The sequence below is a fragment of the Apodemus sylvaticus genome, chromosome 16 (genome assembly GCF_947179515.1).
Source record: "Apodemus sylvaticus chromosome 16, mApoSyl1.1, whole genome shotgun sequence".
NCBI classification, from domain to species: domain Eukaryota; kingdom Metazoa; phylum Chordata; class Mammalia; order Rodentia; family Muridae; genus Apodemus; species Apodemus sylvaticus.
Window position 1 is genome coordinate 64,329,710 of NC_067487.1, and position 24,452 is coordinate 64,354,161.

A 24,452-nucleotide genomic window follows, 5' to 3' on the forward strand; every position below is an offset into this window, starting at 1 on the left:
GTCCTGGATTTCCTGGATGTTCTGGGATACAAGCTTTTTGCATTTTGCATTTTCTTTGACAGTTGAGTCAATGGTTTCTATGGAATCTTCGGCATCTGAGAGTCTTTCTTCCATATCTTGTATTCTGTTGTTGATATTTGCATCTATGGCCCCTGCTTTCTTCTCAAGGTTTTCTATCTCCAAAGTTGTCTCCCTTTGTGATTTCTTAGTTGTTTCTACTTCTGTTTTTAGATCCAGGATGGTTTTGCTCAGTTCCTTCATTTGTTTGTTTGTGTTTTCCTTTAATTCTTTAAGAGATTTTTGTGTTTCCTCTTTCATGACTTCTGCCTGTTGACTCAAGTTCTCCTGCATTTCTTTAAGGTTTTGTGTGTGTGTGTGTGTGTTTCTTCTTTATTGGCTTCTATCTCTTGAGCCTTATTCTCCTGAATTTCTTTAAGTGATTTTTGTGTTTCCATTATACGGGTTTCTAGCTTATTCATGTTCCCCTGTATTTCTTTAAGAGATTCATTTATGTCCTTTTTGTGTCCTTCTAGCAGCATCATGACCAGTGATTTTAAATTCAAATCTTGTTTTGCTGGTGTGTTGGTGTAACCAGGATTTTCTGATGTTGGAGAGTTTGGTTCAGACACTGCCATATTGCCTAGATTTCATTAGTCATTAGGGAAATGCAAATCAAAACAACCCTGAGATTTCACCTTACACCAGTCAGAATGGCTATGATTAAAAATTCAGGAGACAGCAGGTGTTGGCAAGGATGTGGAGAAAGAAGAACACTCCTCCACTGCTGGTGGAGTTACAGATTGGTACAACCACTCTGGAAATCAGTCTGGTGATTCCTCAGAAAACTGGGCACATCACTTCCAGAAGATCCTGCTATACCACTCCTGGGCATATACCCAGAGGATTCCCCACCATGTAATAAGGATACATGCTCCACTATGTTCATAGCAGCCCTATTTATAATAGCCAGAATCTGGAAAGAACCCAGGTATCCCTCAACAGAAGAATGGATGCAAAAAATGTGGTATATATACACAATGGAGTACTATTCAGCCATTAGAAACAATGAATTCATGAAATTCTTAGGCAAATGGATGGAGCTGGAGAACATCATACTAAGTGAGGTAACCCAATCTCAAAAGATCAATCATGGTATGCACTCACTAATAAGTGGATATTAACCTAGAAAACTGGAATACCCAAAACATAATCCACACATCAAATGAGGTACAAGAAGAATGGAGGAGTGGCCCCTTGTTCTGGAAAGACTCAGTGTAGCAGTATAGGGCAAAACAGAACAGAGAAGTGGGAAGGGGTGGGTGGGAGAACAGGGGGAGGGAGGGGGCTTATGGGACTTTCAGGGAGTGGGGGGCCAGAAAAGGGGAAATCATTTGAAATGTAAATAAAAATATATCGAATAAAAAAAAAGAAATGCCTATTAATTAAAAAAAAAAATCTGGATGAACTGGACAACTTTCTAGATACATACCAGGTATTAATGCTAAAACAGGATCAGATAAACCATCTAAATAGCCATAAGTCCTGAGGGAATAGAAGTAGTCATTAATAGTCTCCCATCAAAAAAATCAAATCAAATCAAAACAAAAGAAAACAAAACAAAAGCCCAAGACTTAGCGGGGAATTCTATCAGATCTTCAAAGAAGAGTTAATACAGACACTCTTCAAATTTTTCCATGAAATAGAAACCCAAGGAACACTACCCAACTCATTCTATGAAGCCACAATAATGCTTATACCTAAACCAAACAAAGACCAAACAAGGAAGGAGAACTTCAGACCAATCTCCCTTATGAACATTGATAAAAAATACTGAACAAAATCCTGGCCAGCCAAATCCAAGAATGCATCAAAACTATAATTCACCATGATCAGGTAGCCTTCATCCCAGGGATTCAGGGATGGTTCAATATACGGAAATCTATCAATGTAATCTACTACTCAAACAAACTAAAGGAAAAAAAAAAGACATGGTCATTTCATTAGATGCTGAAAAGGCTTTTGGTAAAATACAGCATCCTTTCATGTTAAAAGTCTTGGAGAGATCGGGAATCCAAGGCCCATACCTAAACATAGTGAAAGCAATATACTGCAAACCGGTAGCCAACATCAAGTTAAACAGAGAGAAACTTGAAGCAATCCCACTAAAATCAGGGACCAGACAAGGCTGCCCACTTTCTCCCTATCTATTCAATATAGTACTTGAAGTCCTAGCCACAACAATCAGACAACAAAAGGAGGTCAAAGGTATATAAATTGGAAAGGAAGAAGTCAAAGTATCACTATTTGCAGATGATATGATAGTATACTTAAGTGACCCCAAGAATTCCATCAGAGAACTCTTAAAGCTGATAAACAACTAAAACATCTTCAGCAAAATGGCTGGATATAAAATTAACTCAAGCAAACCAGTAGCCTTCCTATACTCAAAGGATAAACAAGATGAGAAAGAAATTAGGGAAATGACACCCTTCACAATAGTCCCAAATAATATTTCATACCTAGGTGTGACCCTAATAAAGCAAGTGAAAGATCTGGATGACAAGAACTTCAAGCCTCTGAAGAAAGAAATTGAAGAAGGTCTCTGAAGATGGAAAGATCTCCCATGTTCATGAATTGGCAGGATCAATATAGTAAAAATGGCCATCTTGCTGAAAGCATTCTACAGATCCAATGCAATCCCCATCAAAATCCCAAATCAATTCTTCATAGTTCTAAAAAGAGCAATTCTCAAATTCATCTGGAATAACAAAAAAACCCAGGATAGCAAAAACTATTCTCCACAACAAAAGATCTTCTGGGGGAATCACCATCCCTGACCTCAAGCTCTACTACAGAGCAATAGTGATAAAAACTGTTTGGCATTGGTATGCAGACTGGCAGGAAGATCAATGGAATAGAATTGAAGACCCAGAAAAGAACCCCCACATGTACAGTCACTTGATATTTGGCAAAGGAGCTAAAATAAACCAGTGGAAAAAAGACAGCATTTTAACAAATGGTGCTGGATCAACTGGAGATCTGCATGCAGAAAAATGTAAATCAACCCATTCTTATCTCCTTGTACAAAGCTCAAGTCCAAGTGGATCAAAGATCTACACATAAAACCAGACACACTAAAGCTTATAGAGGAGAAAGTGGGGACGAACACATGGGCACAGGGGAAAAGTTCCTGAACAGAACACCAATGGCTTATGCTCTAAGAACAAGAATGGACAAATGGGACTTCATAAAACTGCAAGCTTCTGAAAGGCAAAGGACACAGTCAATAGGACAAAACGGCAACCAACAAATTGGGAAAGGATCTTCACCAACCCTACATCTGACAGAGTGCTAATATCCAATGTATACAAAGAACTCAAGAAGTTAGTCTCCAGAAAGTCAAATAACCCTATTGAAAAATGGGGTACAGAACTAAACAGGGAATTCTTAACTGAGGAAACCCGAATGGCTCTAAAGCACCTAGAAAATGGGAAATCATTTGAAATGTAAATAAAGAATACATCGAATAAAAAAAAATGTTTAGCATCTTTAGTTATCACGGAAATGCAAATCAAAACACTGAGATTCCACCTTACACCAATCAGAATGGCTAAGATGAAAAAACTCAGGGGACAGCAGATGCTGGAGAGGATGTGGGGAAAAGGAACACTTCTCCATTGTTGGTGGGATTGCAGGATGGTAAAACCACTCTGGAAATCACTCAGAAAATTAGACGTAGTACTACCTGCGGATCCAGCTATGCTACCCCTGGGCATATACCCAGAAGATGCTCCTACATGTAATAAATAAGGACACATGCTCCACTATGTTCATAGCTACCTTATTTATAATAGCCAGAAGCTTGAAAGAACCCAGATGTTCCTCCTCAACAGAGGAATGGATACAGAAACTGTGGTATATATACACAATGGAGTACTATTCAGCTATTAAAAACAATGAATTCTTGAAATTCTTAGGCAAATGGATGGAACTAGAAAGTGTCATCCTGAGTGAGGCAACCCAATCACAAAAGAACACATATGTTAAGCACTCACTAATAAGCAGATGTTAGCCCCAAAGCTCAAAATAAACAAGTTCCAATTCACCCAACACAGGAAGCTCAAAAAGAAGGACTTACATGAGGGTGCTTTGGTTCCTCTAAGAAAGGGAACAAAATACTTATAGGAGCAATAAGGGAGACAATGTGTGGAGCAGAGACTGCCCTACCTGGGGATTCATCCTATAAACAGTTAGTTACCAAACCCCCACACTACTATGGATGATAAGAAGTGCCTACCAAAAAGAGCCTGTTAAGGTTGTCTCCGAAGGGGCCCTGCCAGAGCCTTACAAATACAGAGGCAGATGCTAGCAACCAACTATTGGACTGGGCATGGGTTCCCCAATGGAGGAGCTGGATGGTGGTCTGGAGGAGCTGAAGTGGTTTATTGACCCATGGGAAGAGCAATGATTTTGGCCACCCAGTCGCCCCAAGACTCCCAGGGACTAAACCATCAACCAAGGGGAACACATGGTTCTAGCCAAAAATGTGGCAAAGGAAGGCCTTGTTGGGCATCAGTGGGAGGAATGGTCCTTGGTCAGGTAAAAGCTCAACAGAGGCCCCAACAAAGGGAAACCGAGGGGGGAGGGGAGAGTGTGCTGGGTGGAGGGGCATATATGTGGAGGCAGGGGGAGAGAGGTGGGGTTGGGGGTCTTTGGGGAGGGGAGAAATTGGGAAAGGTTTTACCATTGTAAATGAAGACGATATTCAATAAATTTTTTTAAAAAAGACTTATAATCAAACATTATGTACAGGAAAAAAAAAAAAAAGAACCACAGAGGCAACTCTGGGTAAAGGTACTTGCCACCAAGCAGGAAGTTAAAGTTCAGTCTCTAGGACACATATGACAGAAGGAGAGAGTCAATTCTCATAGGTTGTTTGATCTCCATATACTTATGCTATGGTACATGTGTTCATGAACACATACAATAAACAAACAAATAAATGTAATAAAACATTCAGAAATGAGAGTGCTGGTTGAGAAAACTGGGTGCTCACATACATCTCCTGAGTGGAAACACAGTTTTTGTTTCAGGCACACTATTTAAAAAGTATTTGCCAAATGGATTCTCTGTACAAAGCTAATTCTACATTCACTGGGAGATAAAGATCCTCTCCTCCATGGAGCTTAGATTTTATAGGATGACATAAATAAAATAATACATAAAGAGCCTCCTATGCCAGCACATCACATGCTATCAAGAAAGGCTCAGTAGAAAATGTAAGCAGTACTAGAATTGATGCAAATACCTCAAAATAAATACAGAAACAAAATTTTCTCTCCTTGAGTGTGGATGACTCATTTCATTTATGTATTGTTCACAAAGAAAACATAGTAAGAGTTATTGCATAAGATATGAGCATGAAAAGAATGGAAAACCAACTCCTCTGAGCCAAGGAATGTTATAATGTTACAAAAAAAATCTAATGAATACATTAAGGAGAGTATAAAAATATGTCATGAGCCAGGAGGTGGTGGCATAGGGCTTTAATACTAAAACTCAGGAGGCAGAGGCAGGCAGATTTCTGAGTTCAAACCAAGCCTGGGCTACAGAGAGAGTTCTAGGACAGCTGGGACCACACAGATATTCCCTGCCTTGAAGGGAGATGGGGGGAAAAAGGGGGGGAAGGGGGGAGGGAAGGTGGAGGGAGATGGAGAGGGAGAGAGAACACCAAACAAACAACAAAAATGCCATGTATTTAAAGTACTTTAAAATAATGTTTTATTGATAATCACAGATTAAATTATCTTGTCATCCAACTTAATAATATAATAGATAGTAAATCAAACTATGTCCATAAGAAAAGCCTCTTAGGGAACAAATATAATGGATGATTGTGTGTATGTGTATGTTACCATCCACAGTCACTAAAGTGGCTAGAATTAATTGTAATTTCTATCATAACAAAAATCTGTTGGAAAGAAAGCAACAATTTGTAAAAGTTTCATATCTGTCTTTTATTTATTTATTTATGTATATATTTATTTATGTATTTATTTATTTATTTGAGGCAGGGTCTCTATAACCCTGACTGTTCTGGATAACCCTGACTGTCCTGGAACTCACCACATAGACCACACATAGGTCTCAAACACAGAGATCTGCTTCTCTCTGCCTCCCAAGTGTTGGGATTAAAGGTGTGCACCACTATACATGGCCTACAAAAGGTAGGTTCTTAACTATTTACGATGCCACGGCTGAAGGAAAAGTAGGATCTTTCTTTTTCTTTAAGGGTCCTTTTCTTATGTACAATTGCAAACAAGCAGTGCGTGGAACAAAGACATCATTGAATGTACTTTTTCAAAAGTTGTAGGAGAAATGAATTCAGTTTGCACAATTCTAAGTTCAGTTTCTCTAAGTCTATCAACATGATCAACTATAACAGAGACATCAATCTTACCTGATAGGTGACATTTTTTATGTTGAGGAATGTATTTCATAAGAAGATTCTCCATAAATGAATCTTTGGCCTCATCCAAAGCACATGTTCCATGGTCACTTCTAAATAATGGGTCAGCTCCATTCGTAAGAAGTAATTCTGCCACCTAGCAAAAGATTGTTCATATGAAGGATCTAGACAAAGGGTATATTATTATAAATGTAGGCTAGCATATAACTTTAAACACCACCAAATATTCAGTTTAACAACACTGGGGTTATCTATTAAATCTCTGCCCAAAAACTAAATCCAAAAAAAAAAAAAACCAAAAAAACAAAACAAAAACAAAAGAAAACAAACAAACAAACAAACAAAACCAAGCTGGGCGGTGGTGGCGCATGCCTGTAATCCCAGCACTTGGAAGGCAGAGACAGGTGGATTTCTGAGTTCGAGGCCAGCCTGGTCTACAGAGTGAGTTCCAGGACAGCCAGGGCTACACAGAGAAACCCTGTCAAAAAAAACAAAAAAAACAAAACAAAAAAACAAATCCAACCCCCCCCCCCAAAAAAAAAACAAAAAAACAAATCTCTGCCCAATAAGTTTAATTAGTGACTGGTACTCACTCATAATTTGTTTAAATAGAAACTCTTATTCTTACAAAAACTAAAAAGAAACCAGAACAAGGGAGAAAAGAAGAGAAAGGAAAGAGAAGGGAGAAGCAATGCATGCTATGCAGGAACTGCCACTTTTCCTTTGTCTTTGATCTCATCACGAGACAAACAGCAGATAATGATTCCCTAGAACTGGAAGACTTGGGGGTCAAAAAGGAGTGCCAGCTAAACAGAAAGGTTTTCTTTAGTATTAGAAACATACTGAAAAAGATAACACAGTGATAGTTACCAAATCTTTGACCAGACCAAATCCAGCTAATTGTATACTTATGAGTCAATTTTATCTCATATCAATTATATGACAATGAATATGATTTAAAAATGAATCCTACTAGTTTTCTCTTCACAGATAATTTTCCCTGATATTTTACTTCAAAAACTTCCAATCATGCAAAACACAGAAACAAGAATTCAATGGAAGCCTGGAAAGTTGGCACACACCTTTAATCCTAGCATTCAAGAGGTAGAGGCGGGTAGATCTGTAAGTATGACGCTACCCTGGTCTACACAATGAGTTCCAGGACAATCAGGGCTATGTAAAAAGACACTGCATCAAAAACAAGCAAGAACACAATGGACACCTATATATCCTTTTTTTAAATCAAATCTGGACATTTCCCTCACTTCATTCATATTCAATATATATATATATATATACATATATATATATATATTCACATGCATCTGTATAAATATAGGTATGTAAGCATAAGTATAGCCAGAAATTAGTAGCTTTTAAAATAAGTAGTTGTAAACATGGTGACATTTCACCTCTAAGTATTTAAGGGTGATCGTCTAAGCACTCTCACATGACCATGATTGTGGTATTACTTGGCTTAGAAAGTAACCAACCATATATCGCTGGTATCAGTCATCCAGTATCTAGTGAATATTCATGTGCTCTAAACATGTTCCAATAGTGGCTCACATACCTCTACTTCTTTTTCTTTGAAGTACTCACTTTTTGTAATGATTACACCATTTTTTCCTTACAGATGTCCTGATAAGTCCATCTTAAAGTGATGAACATCTAACATCTTAAAGTTTCTGAAAACGCTGAACTATTTATTTTTCTATGATTCCTCAAACTGGAAGTTAGCTTAGGAGTGATTTGAGGTATGTGATCTATAGCTAATATTTTTAAGTTTCATACTTTTATCTTTATCTTTGAGGCAGAAGGTACCTGGTACCTGTAATTATTAAACATGAATTTAATTAAAATAAAAGGAAAAAACAAATCCTGGAACCTTAATTTACAAAGAAATAAGGACCAACAATAATAGTCTGTTCAGCCTACACAAAGACATGGTTTCAGTGTATCTGAAATAATGGCACACTGAGACTCACATTAACGCTCTAAGCGACAAAGATGATGGCAGCAACGACACTGCTGACAGTCCTTGGAGACAGAGACTACCACTGTCCAGTAACATTCCTGGCACTAGACACTTTCACTAACCCCAAGCTTCTGCTAATATTTACTCATTACTACTACTGTAATCATCTAAAGACTTTATTTCAAGTGGGCTGTTCTGACTCTATTTTGTGCTCTTAGTTCTCAGCCTGTTAACTCCCCCTTCCCTCCACAGACCCATCCACCTTGGCAACACATCTGAGCTTTTCATGGCCTTGACCATGGTCTAGATGTACTCACCAAAAATAATAGGCACATATGTCTAAAATAACTACGATGATCTGCCAGGAATGGATGTTTCAAGGTTACTCTGACTCTCGTCTAAGTTTGATGTAAATGATGGTCTCCTTTAAAAACTCTGAGCATAGACAGCAAGAAACTCTTCAGACACAAGCTAGCTCTTGCTCTTGGTCTGGCCATCAATAAAAAGAACTTGAACCTTTTAATTAGCTTAATCAGAATGGGTGTCAATAATTATCTCTTGTGGGTCTATACAATACAAAATACAATACAGAATACAAAATACAGTTACAGTCTATACAATAAAAAAAAAACGAGGTAACATGTATAGGAGAAAAATAAATCCTTTAAAAAATACTAAGAATCAGTAATGTGATGAGTCATTTTTAAAACTTACTCTATAACGGTGTCTTAGGGTGTCATTGCTGTGAAGAGACACCATGACCAAGACAACTTTTATAAAGGACATTTACTTGGGGCTGGCTTACACTTTCAGAGGTTCAGTCCATTATCATTACGGCAGGAAGCATGGCAATGTGCAGGCAGACATGATACAGGAGGAACTGAGAGTTCTGTATCTTGATCCAACTACAGCAAGGAAAGGACCATTTCCCAGGCAACTAGAAGGGGGTCTCAAAGCCCACCCCCACAATAACACACTTCCTCTAACAAGGCTATACCTCCTCCAATAAGGCTACACCTCCTAATAATGCCACTTCCCATGGGCCAAGCACATTCAAACCACCACAAATGGGGATTTAATGATAGCTACAAAAACAAAGCAACAATAGTATAAAGTTTACATATAAGCCAGTCACAGGAAGAAGCCAAAGAATTTATATCTGGATCTTCATATGTTCAGATTAAAAACTCCAGATAGGAGTTTTGAATGATGGAAAATTAAGAAAACTTTCCCTGAATGTTCTTTCTATTTTAAACCTACATTTGGATTGTCAATTCCATAACTGCTGCTACCAAAAAACCCCTCACAATTAAGTGGCTTAGGCTAACAATGAAAACTTAAAATCTTAAAATATCTGAATCATGAATTTGAGAGTGGCCTGGGTAGTCAGGCTGTTGGCTGGATATATAGTCATACAAACCTTGACTGGGACTGGAGGATATTTTTCTAAAATGTCTGGGTAACCTGTTTATAGGCAGAAGCAATAATCACTGCCACCTGGGCTGCTCCAAACAGCTGCTCGGCTGTCTATAGAAGAGTTAGCCTTCTCTAGTCAGTGAGTAAGAGAGAATCATAAGAAAGCTCCAGTATCTTTTAACATAATCATAGAAACCACTTTTGCCATTAATGCCATGTCTTATGTGCTAGAAAGAAGTCATTAAAAATAATGACTAATAATGGTAATCCTTCATTCCTTAGATGGGCATTGGGAATCTTTTGAGGGAATATTAAAGAATTTGTGGACTGATCTTAAAACTTTCCTATGGATTTTCATCATCTGACATTCTATTTTTGAACATTGATAGAAATTTTACTTATATTAGCCAAACTCACAATTCAGGTAACCTTGGAGTGGATATTACTCAGGAAGAAAGAGATATGATGGATGAATGTTAAAAATCATTATGTTATGTTTTAAAAGGGGAACATAAAAGAAAATATACTGTCTGATGTTCAGAAGAAGTTAGAACTAAGTAATAGTCATCAGATAAACTGTTGTGAAAGGCTCAGTTGGAAGAAAGGAGATTGGCAGCCAACTTTGAAAAAAGGGTGAAGGACAGGGACTGTCATAGTGTCACTCTTCAAACCATTAAACTATATCCCATGTGGAATTCTCTTTCCCCAGTTTTTTACAAATGGTATTATATTATCAAAATAAGCAAAACTCTAAATTCTCCTTAAGTATGATGAATAAATAAGCCTTTTCTACCTCTCTCTGGTATTTGTTCTAAAAAAATACATAGAAAAGATTGTGCCACAGTCAGCTGATCAAATCCCTTTCTTATCCTAAAAGTTTTTAACCCAGAAATAACTTTTCATACCTAAAATAAAGAGGTAGCTTCAGAGAATGGGGGTGTAGCTCAATGGTACTTTACTAGCATGAGCAAGGCCCTAGATTGGATGCATAATACTAGAAGAAGGAGGGGGGACAGGAGGGGAGGAAAAGGAGAAGGAAGAGGAGGAAGAGGAGAAGAGGCAGCAAAGAAGAGGGAGGAAGGGGGGAGGAGGAAGAAGACAGGAATGGTAAAAATGAGGAGGGGGAGAATGAGAAACAGACATCTTCAGCAGCATCTTAATCCTCTAACATAGTGCCTGGAGTTTCTGAGATGAACCATGAATACTGGAATCATTATCTTGCTTAATATGTTCACTTACTTGAGTGAAATTTTTGGTATTTGGCTTTAAACAGTGGTATAACCACACAGGTGATTATGACTAACTTGGTTCTCCTGGCCTATGATGATTTTGAATGTTCCACTCTAGTCCATGATGTTATACTTGCTTTCTAGTAGACTGAACATTACTGTGTGACACTATAGAAAAAAAATTCTTTGAAAACCTTTGAATCATTGTTTGAAAGAAGCTTTAAAGGAATACACAGCAAAAACATACTACATAACAAAAATGTTCGGTATGGTTATATATAAATAGCATGCTAAAATGGCATGTTTTGCTAATCTGAAATATTCAATAGGCTGAGAGAGGAAGATCCCTTGAGCTTAGGAGCTTAAGGCCAGCCTAAACAATAATATCAAGACTGTATTTCAAACGAACAAGTAAAATATATCTCTAAAAAAAAGTATAAAATGGCTTTTACCATATTGGTCATAATGATAAGTATCACAGGGTAAATTTTAATACAAATTCAGAGTATTCATTGTCAATGAACTGAAACTTGCTTTCGTATTGTGTGGTAACAGGGGTTGTCTGCATTTACAAGTACTGTGTATACTACATAAACAAAAGCAGTAAAGTACCTTGTAATGTCTGTTCATCACCGCATCATGCAGGGGAGTGATCTGGTACTTTCCTTTGACATTCACATCTGCTCCACCCTTTAGTAGTTCACTTGCTGTCTCATAGTATCCTCCTACACTAGCTTCATGAAGTGCTGTCCACCCTATTATACAAGAACGACATTTTGTTTTTGATATCTTAATAATATTTCAAGCCTTCTCAAAAAGTAAAACAATTCTAGGAGCCAGAGAGTTGCCTCAGTGGTCAAGAACACATACTATTCTTGCAGAAGACTTGGGTTTGGTTACCAGCACTCACAATGAGCAGCTCATAACTACCTATAACTCTAGCTCTCAGGAGTCCAATGCCCTAATCTGGTCTTTATGGGCACTTAATACTTACATATACATACCCTTTGCACAGACATATACACACATACACATATGCAATAAAAACTAATACATATTTTAAAACACTCTAATTTTAGATAGTTTAAAAGTAGTCTAACATAAGATTATACAACATCTCTATAAGAGTATTTTTATTATTATTATTTAGTGGATTCAAGAATGGTTGGGGAGGTAGCTGAGTTTATATTGTGTGCCTGGCATGCACAATGACCTGGTTTCAAGCTCTGACACTACATAAAGCCAGACATGGTTGTGGATGCCTGTAATCCCTTAATATGGGAGGTAATAGAAAAAGAATATCAAGTTTCAAAGTCACCCTCTGATACATAATGAATTTGAGGCTAAACTGAGCTACAAGAAACCTTGTCTTGAGGGAAAGGGTGGGGGTGAGGGAGGAAGGGTGAGAGAGGGAGGGAGGGGGAAGAAAAGAAAAGGAAAGAAGAAAATCAAATTCTTAACCCTCAACCTTGCTATGGCAAAATATTAAAAGGAGACAAATATTTTATTTTTAAATATTTACTTTTATTTTTAATTATGTGTATGTACATGTCTCTACATGTACATGTGAATGCAGTGCCCATGAAAATCAAAGGCACTAAATATACTTAGACCTTAAGTTACAGGTGGTTATGAACTGCCTGACGTGGGTACTTGGAATTGAACTTGGATCCTCTGACTCAAGTTAAGAGCATTATGTACTCTTAACTATTAAGCCACCCTTCCAACCCAAGAAAGCAAATATTTCCTAAGATGGCAAATATTTTAAACCATCCTTATAGGTCAGTTATCAACTAATAGAAAATATTGGGTTATAGGCTACATTCTGCAGAGAAAAGAGAAATGGCTTTCTTTCTTTCTTTTTTTTTTTTTTTGTACACTGATTTTTTTTTATTCGATATAATTTATTTACATTTCAAATGATTTCCCCTTTTCTAGCCCCCCCCTCCCCTAAAGTCCCGTAAGCCCCCTTCTCTTCCCCTGTCCTCCCTCCCACCCCTTCCCAGTTCACCGTTCTGGTTTTGCCAAATACTGTTTCACTGAGTCTTTCCAGAACCAGGGACCACTCCTGCTTTCTTCTTGTATCTCATTTGATGCGTGGATTATGTTTTGGGTATTCCAGTTTTCTAGGTTAATAACCACTTATTAGTGAGTGCATACCATGATTCACCTTTTGAGTCTGGGTTACCTCACTTAGTATGATGTTCTCTAGCTCCATCCATTTGCCTAAGAATTTCATGAATTCATTGTTTCTAATGGCTGAATAGTACTCCATTGTGTAGATATACCACATTTTTTGCATCCACTCTTCTGTTGAGGGATACCTGGGTTCTTTCCAGCATCTGGCAATTATAAATAGGGCTGCTATGAACATAGTAGAGCATGTATCCTTATTACATGGTGGGGAATCCTCTGGGTATATGCCCAGGAGTGGTATAGCAGGATCTTCTGGAAGTGAGGTGCCCAGTTTTCGGAGGAACCGCCAGACTGCTTTCCAGAGTGGTTGTACCCATTTGCAACCCCACCAGCAGTGGAGGAGTGTTCCTCTTTCTCTGCACCCTCTCCAACACCTGCTGTCTCCTGAATTTTTAATCTTAGCCATTCTGACTGGTGTAAGATGAAATCTTAGGGTTGTTTTGATTTGCATTTCCCTAATGACTAATGAAGTTGAGCATTTTTTAAGATGCTTCTCCGCCATCCGAAGTTCTTCAGGTGAGAATTCTTTGTTTAACTCTGTACCCCATTTTTTAATAGGGTTGTTCGGTTTTCTGGAGTCTAACTTCTTGAGTTCTTTATATATATTGGATATTAGCCCTCTATCTGATGTAGGATTGGTGAAGATCTTTTCCCAATTTGTTGGTTGCCGATCTGTCCTCTTGATGGTGTCCTTTGCCTTACAGAAACTGTGTAACCTTATGAGGTCCCATTTGTCAATTCTTGCTCTTAGAGCATACGCTATTGGTGTTCTGTTCAGAAACTTTCTCCCTGTACCGATGTCCTCAAGGGTCTTCCCCAGTTTCTTTTCTATTAGCTTCAGAGTGTCTGGCTTTATGTGGAGGTCCTTGATCCATTTGGATTTGAGCTTAGTACAAGGAGACAAGGATGGATCAATTCGCATTCTTCTGCATGCTGACCTCCAGTTGAACCAGCACCATTTGTTGAAAAGGCTATCTTTTTTCCATTGGATGTTTTCAGCCTCTTTGTCGAGGATCAAGTGGCCATAGGTGTGTGGGTTCATTTCTGGATCTTCAATCCTGTTCCATTGATCCTCCTGCCTGTCACTGTACCAATACCATGCAGTTTTTAACACTATTGCTCTGTAGTATTGCTTGAGGTCAGGGATACTGATTCCCCCAGATTTTCTTTTGTTGCTGAGAATAGTTTTAGCTATCCTGGGTTTTTTGTTGTTCCAGATGAATTTGATAATTGCTCTTTCTAACTCTGTGAAGAATTGAGTTGGGATTTTGATGGGTATTGCATTGAATCTGTATAGTGCTTTAGGCAAAATGGCCATTTTAACTATATTGATTCTACCGATCCATGAGCATGGGAGGTTTTCCCATTTTTTGAGGTCTTCTTCCATTTCCTTCTTCAGAGTCTTGAAGTTCTTGTCATACAGATCTTTCACATGTTTGGTAAGAGTCACCCCAAGATACTTTATACTGTTTGTGGCTATTGTGAAGGGGGTCATTTCCCTAATTTCTTTCTCAGCCTGCTTATCCTTTGAGTATAGGAAGGCCACTGATTTGCTTGAGTTGATTTTATAACCTGCCACTTTGCTGAAGTTGTTTATCAGCTGTAGGAGCTCTCTAGTGGAGTTTTTTGGGTCACTTAGGTAGACTATCATGTCGTCTGCAAATAATGATAGTTTGACTTCCTCCTTTCCAATTTGTATCCCTTTGACCTCCTTATGTTGTCGAATTGCCCGAGCTAGTACCTCAAGTACAATATTGAAAAGATAAGGAGAAAGGGGGCAGCCTTGTCTGGTCCCTGATTTCAGTGGGATTGCTTCAAGTTTCTCTCCATTTAGTTTGATGCTGGCTACCGGTTTGCTGTATATTGCTTTTACTATGTTTAGGTATGGGCCTTGAATTCCTGTTCTCTCCAAGACTTTAAGCATGAAAGGATGCTGAATTTTGTCAAATGCTTTTTCAGCATCCAATGAAATGACCATGTGGTTTTGTTCTTTGAGTTTGTTTATGTAGTGGATTGTATTGATGGATTTCCGTATATTGAACCAACCCTGCATTCCCGGGATAAAGCCTACTTGATCATGGTGGATGATCGTTTTGATGTGTTCTTGGATTCGGTTGGCAAGAATTTTATTGAGTATTTTTGCATCGATGTTCATAAGGGAAATTGGTCTGAAGTTTTCTTTCTTTGTTGGATCTTTGTGTGGCTTTGGTATCAGCGTAATTGTGGCTTCGTAGAAGGAATTGGGTAGTGTTCCTTCTGTTTCTATTTTGTGGAATAGTTTGAAGAGTATTGGTGTTAACTCTTCTTTGAAGGTCTGGTAGAATTCTGCACTGAAACCATCTGGTCCTGTGCTTTTTTTGGTTGGAAGACTTTCTATGACTCCTTCTATTTCTTTAGGCTTTATGGGACTGTTCAGATGGTCTAGTTGGTCCTGATTTAATTTTGGTATTTGGTATCTGTCAAGGAAATTGTCCATTTCCTCCAGATTCTCCAGTTGTGTTGAGTACAGGCTCTTGTAGTAGGATCTGATGATTTTTTGGATTTCCTCAGTTTCCGTTGTTATGTCTCCCTTTTCATTTCTAAGTTTGTTAATTTGGATACTTTCTCTGTGCCCTTTGGTCAGTCTGGCTAAGGGTTTATCTATCTTGTTGATTTTCTCAAAGAACCAGCTCCTGGTTCTTCCAACCCAAGAAAGCAAATATTTCCTAAGATGGCAAATATTTTAAACCATCCTTATAGGTCAGTTATCAACTAATAGAAAATATTGGGTTATAGGCTACATTCTGCAGAGAAAAGAGAAATGGCTTTATTTCTAATCCAATGTATAACCATTAAAGTATCTCATCCAGCAGATTACATACATGTGAGTTAAAGGCATATTTACCTCCTTATAAAATAACTATATAGTAATTCAACTAACAAACCACATACCACATTGTTATATAAATATCTTCTTTTTTAGTTAGAGGTAATACTATGCTGTTGATAATTACCACATTCTAATAAGTCATCTAATAGATTTAATAAAATCCAAAAATTCATGTTAAAATCGTATTTAACTTACATTTTAAGTCTCAATCCAGCATTGACATTTTAGGCTGGAAATTTCATTTTTGTTGGATTTTATAGGCTCAATCTGCTGGACTGAAGAGCTAGTTCCTATTCCAGTAATAACCATTAATGTTTGCAATGAACACAGCTGAGAAATTGTCATTGTGGGATGATGGAGCATCTTTTGGGTATATGCCCAAAAGTGAGACTTTTAGGATTCCTGCGCAAGAAATGCAGGGAGAGAGAGAAGAAAGGGCATAGGACGGGCCACACAGGGAAGGTGCAGAAGGGTGAGACAGCTGAAATGTAGGTGCAAGGAGAAACTGACCTCAAGAGGGATCCATGAACAACAAAGATAAAATATAGATTTATTATTAACTCAGGAATCTCAGAGGAAAGTGCATTAGCCACAAGAAGCTTCAGGAGTGGTCCAGCCATTGAGCTAGCTCAGGGCATGCTCTAAAAGTAAGCTGGTGTGTGTGTGTGTGTGTGTGTGTGTGTGTGTGTGTGTGTGTGTGTCTGTCTGTCTGACATGTGTGTTTCTTTCATTCATGAATCCAGAGCTCTTGGGTGGGTGCAGAGAAGGCACACACCCACCTGGAACCAGTTTTAAATATTAACCATTACAGATGGTGTTCCAACCTGGGCCAAGAACTCACTTTTAAAAATTAATTAGAGATTCTTGGATGGAAAACACACACTGTAATGCTAGAATTGCAGGTTGTGGGTTTTGCCAGAGCCATGTGGTTCAGAACTGGAACAAAGAGTTTGAACTCAGAGGTGCTGGAACCCTGACTGTGCAAATAGGCTGTTCCAAAGGAAGATAGAGGCAGACAAGAAAGACTGCTCCCTCCAACAAGCATATAATCAAAGGATAGAGATTAATGAAATTTGACTTGTTTTTAAGGATAGAAGGAAGTATAATGGTAATTGCATATGTGCTTTTAAGTATTAGAAGGAAAGTTAATTGAAATTAAACACATAGAAAAGGGTGCTAATTCAAGTTATATAAAGAGAAGAGGGACACACACACACATACACACACACACACACAGAGATATTAATCTCAATAGAACAGAATGAATGAGTAAGAGAAATGCTTTAAAAGAAATTTGAGACAATCTATGCCAGAGCAAGCAGCTGGATTCTTTGAACATGGTCTACACAAAATTTCAGAGATTCTTAGCCTGGTATGACAAATTACTAGCCTAAAATACACTCATACAGAAATATAGAAGGGAATTTAATTAAAGTTAAATACAGAAGAAAGGATGTTAATTCAAGTTATATAAAGAGAAAGGGGACATATATACTCACAAAGATATTACTCTCCGTAGAAGAGAGAATTTAAGTATACAGGCTGAATAAATAATTTGAGGTGTTTGATCTTAAATTGTAGGTCATTAGCAGGGGATAAGTAGGAAAATCTTAGAGAGATAGTAGAAACTTATGTTAATTTAAGCTGTATAAAGAGAAAATGGACATATATACCCACAGACATATTAATCTCTGACAAGATTATCCACTGGGACACTGAAGTGACCTCTTGTTCCAGCCCCCTGCTTCCTGATGCTGTCCAGAGACTTACTTCTAGAACAGCTTCAGGGATTGCTGCTGATTCTGGACTCAGTTCATTCAACCTTTCAGACAGAGCCAGTAAAAACTTCAGCCAAACCCTGAGATGTCTAAGAATAGAGACTGGATAACAGATGTTAAAGCTAGCTTTCAATAACATTTCAAATGCTAAAACCTTTCCCGGTTTCCCCCCTCACTGAAAACCCCCAACCCCTCCTCTCACCCCCTGCCTCCAAGTATATGCCCTTCCACCTGACCCACTCCCACCCCCCCCCCAATTTCTCTTTGTTGAGGCATCTATTGAGCCTTCACAAGACCAAGGACCTCTCCTCCCACTGATGCTTGACAAGGCATTACTCTGCCACATTTTTGGCTGGAACCATGTGTACCCCTGGAGTCCTGGGGCATCTGGGTGGCCGACCTCCCTGTTCTTCCCATGGGGCTGTAAACCCCTCCAGCTCCTTCACTGGGGACCCCAAGCCCAGTCCAATGGTTGGCTGCTAGCATCTGCCTCTGTATGTGTAAGGCTCTGGCAGGGCCCCTCCAGAGACAACCATAACAGGCTCCTTAAGGTATGCACTTCTTGTTGTCCATAATAGTGTTGGAGTTTAGTGACTGTTTATAGGATGAATCCCTAGGTAGGGCAGTCTCTGGGTGGCCTTTCCTTCAGTCTCTGCTCCACACTTTGTCTCCATCATTACTCCTGTGAGTATTTTGTTCCCTTTCTCAGAGGAACCAAAGCACCCCCCACTTCAGTCCTCCTTCTTCTTGAGCTTCCTGTGGTCTGTGAATTGTAACTTGTTTATTTTGAGCTTTTGGGCTAACATCCACTTATCAGTGAGTGCACACCATGTGTGTTCTTTTGTGATTGGGTTGCCTCACTCAGGATGACTCTTTCTAGATCCATCCATTTGCCTAAGAATTTCATGAATTCATTGCTTTTAATAGCTGAATAGTATTCCATTGTGTATATACCACAGTTTCTATATCCATTCCTCTATTGAAGGACATCTGGGTTCTTTCCAGCCTCTGTCTATTATAAATAAGGCAGCTCTGAACATCGTGGAGCATGTGTCCTTATTACATGTTGGAGTATCTTCTGGGTATATGCCTAGGAGTGGTACAGCTGGATACTCAGGTAGTACTATGTCTAATTTTCTGAGGAACCACCAAACTGATTTCCAGAGTGGTTTTACCATAAAGCTAGCGTTCTTAAATCTAACCAATTTGTCTAATTTTCTTGTCCCTCCCTACCCCTTTAAAGAATTTTTCATTGCCTCTATTCAGCAGGAAGTTGTGAAGAGTTGTCATCTCTATCCCTTGTGTTTGGGTATCTGGTTATGGTTATTTTATAAGCTATAGATAGGTTGTCATTTTAAGGGATAATTTGGAAATGGTCATAATTTTGAACAGGGAAAAATATATGGAATAATCATAATTTTTCATTGAAAGAAATCTTTATAATTGATACAAAATTGAAGTTATAATTTCTTACATTGGTACAGAATTTATATATTAAAATAGGTTTTCATTGGTATAAATTTTTGCATATTGGTACAAATTTAAAATTAATAGTTACTTTTACATAGGCACTGTGACTATGCAACTCATTTAAAACTACAAGGCTTTGACCCAGTCCTTCTATAGCTGTTATTATAAACTGTTTAGGATGATGTTAGTAACACAAGGTAAGGGCCAGATAGTAAACTTATGATTATATTAGATTCTGATCTAATTATAATAAAGTGTTTTTTATTCTTTAAATAGAAATAGCTAAGAGTAGTTAAGGTTTAACAGTTAAGATATACCTTACATAGATAGTCTTCAAAAACATCAGAAATCCAGAGAATATGATATTTAATGTCATTTCTTTACTAAGGACTATGAGGCATGTCTGCTCCCAACAGTAGCCCCTTAATAGTTTAAAGAAGACACTGAGCATCATCACCTCAAGGCGGAGGAGCTTATTGTGGCAATGTAGCCACTGGGCAGAAAGTGCCCTAACTCATCTGCAGACAAGGAATACTGTCCAGGAAAGAACGCACATGCAGGATAGTCGACAGCTTAGCTCTGCCAATACAGGGTAAGCTAGTCCTTCACAGCTCCTGCTTCACATAAGGTCTGCCAGATGGTTCTGGGCCAGAAAGCTGAAGACAGATGTTCCAGCATTATATCTGGTAGCCAGCTGTCTCGAAAAATTATCTAATTTTGCAAGTTTTGTTTTTGTGCTTCCTATATTCAGGTAATATTTCATTTATTCTTTGATCTCTGATGGGGTTGAAGACTAGTTATAGCCTCATTATCTAATTTAAATTATTTAACATTGAGGAAGATGATGCATATTTGAAAAGATGGTTTTCAGATGGTAATACAAGTTAAAGTCAAAACATAATTCAGGTATAGAACTGTAGACTCTTTCAGTTAGGATAGATGACAGAATAATGTACCTAAATTGACAAAATTGATGGACTGGATTTGAGAGGCGTTGATCTAGGAGTAAAGGTAACTGAGCAACTAACCTGAGGTCAGATTTGGAGGATTTGAGCTAGGAATGAAGGCAAGAGCATGGTAGACATGGAAGGGTTACAAGAGCCCAGCCATAGTCAATAAGCCAGTTTAAAAATGATGTTAAACCTCCAAAAGACCAAACAACCTAATCAAAAACTGGGGTATAGAACTGAACAGAGAATTCACAACAGAGGAATCTTGAATGGCTGAGAAGCACTTAAAGAAATGTTCAAAGTCTTTAGTCATCAGGGAAATGCAAATCAAAATGACCCTGAAATTCCTCCTTACACCAATCAAAATGGCTAAGATCAAAAACTCAGGTGACAGCAGATGTTAACGAGGATGTGGAGAAAGAACATACCTCCATCGCTGGTGGGACTGCAAGCTGGTATAACCACTCTGGAAATCAATCTGGAGGTTCCTCAGAAAATTGGAAATAGATCTACCTAAAGACCCAGGTAAACCACTCTTGGGCATATACTCAAAAGATGTCCCACCATGCCACAGGGGTACATGTTCCACTATGTTCATAGTGGCCTTATTTGTGATAGCCAGAAGCTGGAAAAAACCCAGATGTCCCACAATAGAAGAATGGATACAGAAAACGTGGTTCATTTACACAATAGAATACTACTCAGTTATTAAGAATAAGGACATCATGAATTTTGCAGGCAAATGGATGGAACTAGAATATATCATTCTGAGGGAGGTAACGCAGATCCAAAAGGACATGAATAATATGTGCTCACTAAAAGTGGATATTAGGCAAAAAAGTACAGAATACACAGGATATGATCCACAGAACTCAAGAAGGTTAACAAGCCAAAGGGCTCAAGTGAGGATGCCTTAATCCCACTTGGGAGGGAAGAGTAAGTAATCATGGCGGTGAGGGGCAGAAGGAAAGAGGGACATGAGTGGGAGAAGAGACAGGGAGGGGAAAGGGGGACTGTGATCAGGTATTGGGGGTGGGGAACAGGAGTGAAGCCCTGTGGTCCAGCAGAAAGAATGGAAACAGGCAACCTAGGGAGGTAAGGGTAGGGGGACCCTCTAGAATGTACCAGAGACCTGGGAGGTAAGAGACTCTCAGGACTCAAAGAGAGGGACCTTAGATGAAATGCCCAAGAGTGGAGAAAGGGAACTTGTAGAATCTACCTCTAGTAGAAAGGCAGGGAGGGCATCAAGTGAATGGATGGGGTTACCATTCCACAGTTAAAAACTGACCCAGAATTGTTCCTGTCTAAAAGAACTCCGTAAATGAATACGGAGAAGAGACTAAGGGAAAGGTTCAGTGACTGGCCCAACTTGAAACCCATCTCAAGGGGAGGTCCCTATTACTGATGCTATGGATGGTGTGCTTACACACAGGAGTCTAGCATGGTTGCCCTCTGAGAGGTCCAACAAGCAGCCACTCAACCAAGGGGCAGAAGCCAGGCACCCCTGTGGTTGAATTATGGAAAGGCTGAAAGAAACTGAGGAGGGCGGCCCCAGGGGAAGACCAACAGTCTCAACTAACCTGGACTTCCAAGATCTCTCAAACACTGAGCCACCAACAAACCTTTCACCCTTGTTGCCAAGAATTGTACCCACCCATACCAAAATAATGACCCAACAGAACAGATCTGCCTTTATACTGCTTTTTTTTTTAATTAAATTTTTTACACTCCAGATTTTATCCCCCTACTCCATCCACCCTCTGACTGTTGCACATCCCATACCTCCTCCCCACTCCCCTGTCTCCATGAGACACCCCACCTGGCCTCTAAACTCCCTGGTACCTCAATCTCTTGAGGGTTAGTGACATGCACCTTTCCTATGCTACTGTGACAGCCATACCAACAATCAAACACTGTGTATGACATCTACATTCCTAAACACAATGTAGGTAATTCCTTTTTAGTTTTAAGGTATCCTAAACTGACTTCTATTTTATTGTGCTAATAGTTCTTGTTTCATAAGCATAAAAATAACTGGGTCAACTTGCTAAACTATAGATGTCTATGTTCACACACACACACACACACAAGGGGGCAGGCAAGCAGAAGAGAAAGGTTGAATTTTTGAAACAAATATTGTAGGTAATTTCTGATAAAATGGCTTGCAGACTAACCTTGTGGAAACTCTGCTCTCTGACTGAAGAATATGATAGCAAGGAATAAAAACAGAGGTAGGATGTAAAGTAGAAAGGAAAAATAATAAGAATTCAAAAAGCCTAGAAAATAAAATCAAGATAAGTAATTCATGAAGGTCATGGAAGTGCTTGGGGCAGTGAGGTAACTGGCTGAAGACACAGGAGGGACAACCAACAAGGATGGCACTGGCACAAGAAAACCGACAATAAAAAAATAAATTAAGGTATAATTGGGAAATCCATGAAGTCAAACCTGACTGCACCAAGAGCTACGCTTGAACTAAAAAAAAAAGAAAGTACTGAAGAAAGAACTATACACCTCTTAAAATCAAGAGAGTAAATGCTCTTGCAAGAAGATGAGTAAGGTTTATAGAATCCTGGTAATTAATCTAGATTTAAGGACTAGAAAGATAGATTAGCAGGTAAAGATGCTTGCTGCTAGCCTTGATGACCCAAGTTCAATCCTGGGGTCTCACTTAGTCAGAGAAAACTGACATCCACAATTTTTCCTCTGATGTCTACATATTTTGCTGCTACACGTGTGTGCACATGCATGTTTTATGTGCATATGTGCCCACATTCATGCATACATATACTACCACTACATTGCAAACCCAGGCCTTATAATTTTGAGTACTAGAGGAGCACCTTCTTGACCATGGGCTGTACTATTCCATCACTTAGGACCACAGAGTTTGTACTGTTTAATAAGTAGAAAATCCATAAAAAAAGGAATAATCCAAAACACCTCAAGGCTGGCCCGTTGTGTTTAGTGCACTAACATACAAGTATTTTTACAGTCACTCTTATCAGTGGCCCAGTGTTCTTCAGTGACCCACACACATAGCATTATCCCCACAAGGAAGGCTGCACTACAGCCAGCCACAGGAAGGATTGTTTTATTTCTGAGCAACCTATCCACTCTCTACTTGACTCTCTTATTTCTCTGGCCATTACTCCTTCTGTATCCATGTCATTATTATGAATTTTCCCTTGAGATTTAGTTAACATGTCTCTCCCAGTTCTGAGATCATCTCACCTCCATTCATGGTTAGGTCTGAGCCCTGGCCCTTCAAGGCTAACCCAGGAACCACCCATCCTTCTGCAGAATGCACTGCACACAGCCCACCTGACACCGTTAGTGAGAAATGTAATATTCTTCCAGCACACATCTCATCCTCTTCTTGGGAGACAATGGCGAGCTAGACAATTACTGGAGAGCATATTGCCTTTGGCTCACTTTGGCACAATTCAGCCAAAATTACAAATGACTCTCCAGACAACTGTGGGGGGAACCCTCACTTACCAGCATAACTTGGCTGATTGACATTTCCACCATTTTTTATGCAACAGCGAACTAGATCAATATCATTATGGAAAGCAGCTTTATACAGTAAATTCTCTCCAAAAACGTTTCTCCGGTTTATGGTACAAAGACACATTGTATTCATCTCCCTTGTTCCTAAAACGAGAGAAAGAACAAAGATGCATACCTTTAATCATAGCACTCAGGAGACAGAGGCAGGAAAATTTCTGAGTTCGAGGCTAGCCTGGTCTACAGAGTGAGTTACAGGATAGCCAGGACTATATAGAGAAACCCTGTCTTGAAAACAAACAAAGAAAACAACAACAGCAACAAATTTGGAAGGAACAGAATATGAAAAATCTGGTCAATATTAGTGGGTAGTCTTATTGAAATATCTAAACACAAAATATGTAAAGATGTGTTAGTTTTAAAATATTTGTAGTATACCTGATATATAACATATATTAATTAAAACCTTATGAAAGTGCTCATAAAAGATGGCATTTTCTAAAAATTCTGGGAAAAAATTATTTAAATTTAAAATTATTTAAAATCTTTATTATCTAGCTGCATGTCCCCAAAGGTCCTTAGTTAGT

The 24,452-nt window shown here is 38.7% G+C and overlaps 1 protein-coding gene across 1 annotated transcript in view; it reads right to left on the reverse strand.

The window, feature by feature from the left end:
* The window catches only part of Ankrd31 (ankyrin repeat domain 31), a 183,395-nt gene that overhangs the window by 89,658 nt on the left and 69,285 nt on the right, over window positions 1-24,452 (reverse strand). Inside the window, exons 10-12 of the mRNA XM_052159647.1 lie at window positions 23,857-24,012; window positions 11,705-11,847; window positions 6,461-6,605 (exon numbers count right to left, since the gene is read on the reverse strand). Of these exons, the coding sequence (XP_052015607.1) occupies window positions 6,461-6,605; window positions 11,705-11,847; window positions 23,857-24,012 (444 nt within the window). The remainder of the gene's footprint in view (window positions 1-6,460; window positions 6,606-11,704; window positions 11,848-23,856; window positions 24,013-24,452) is intronic.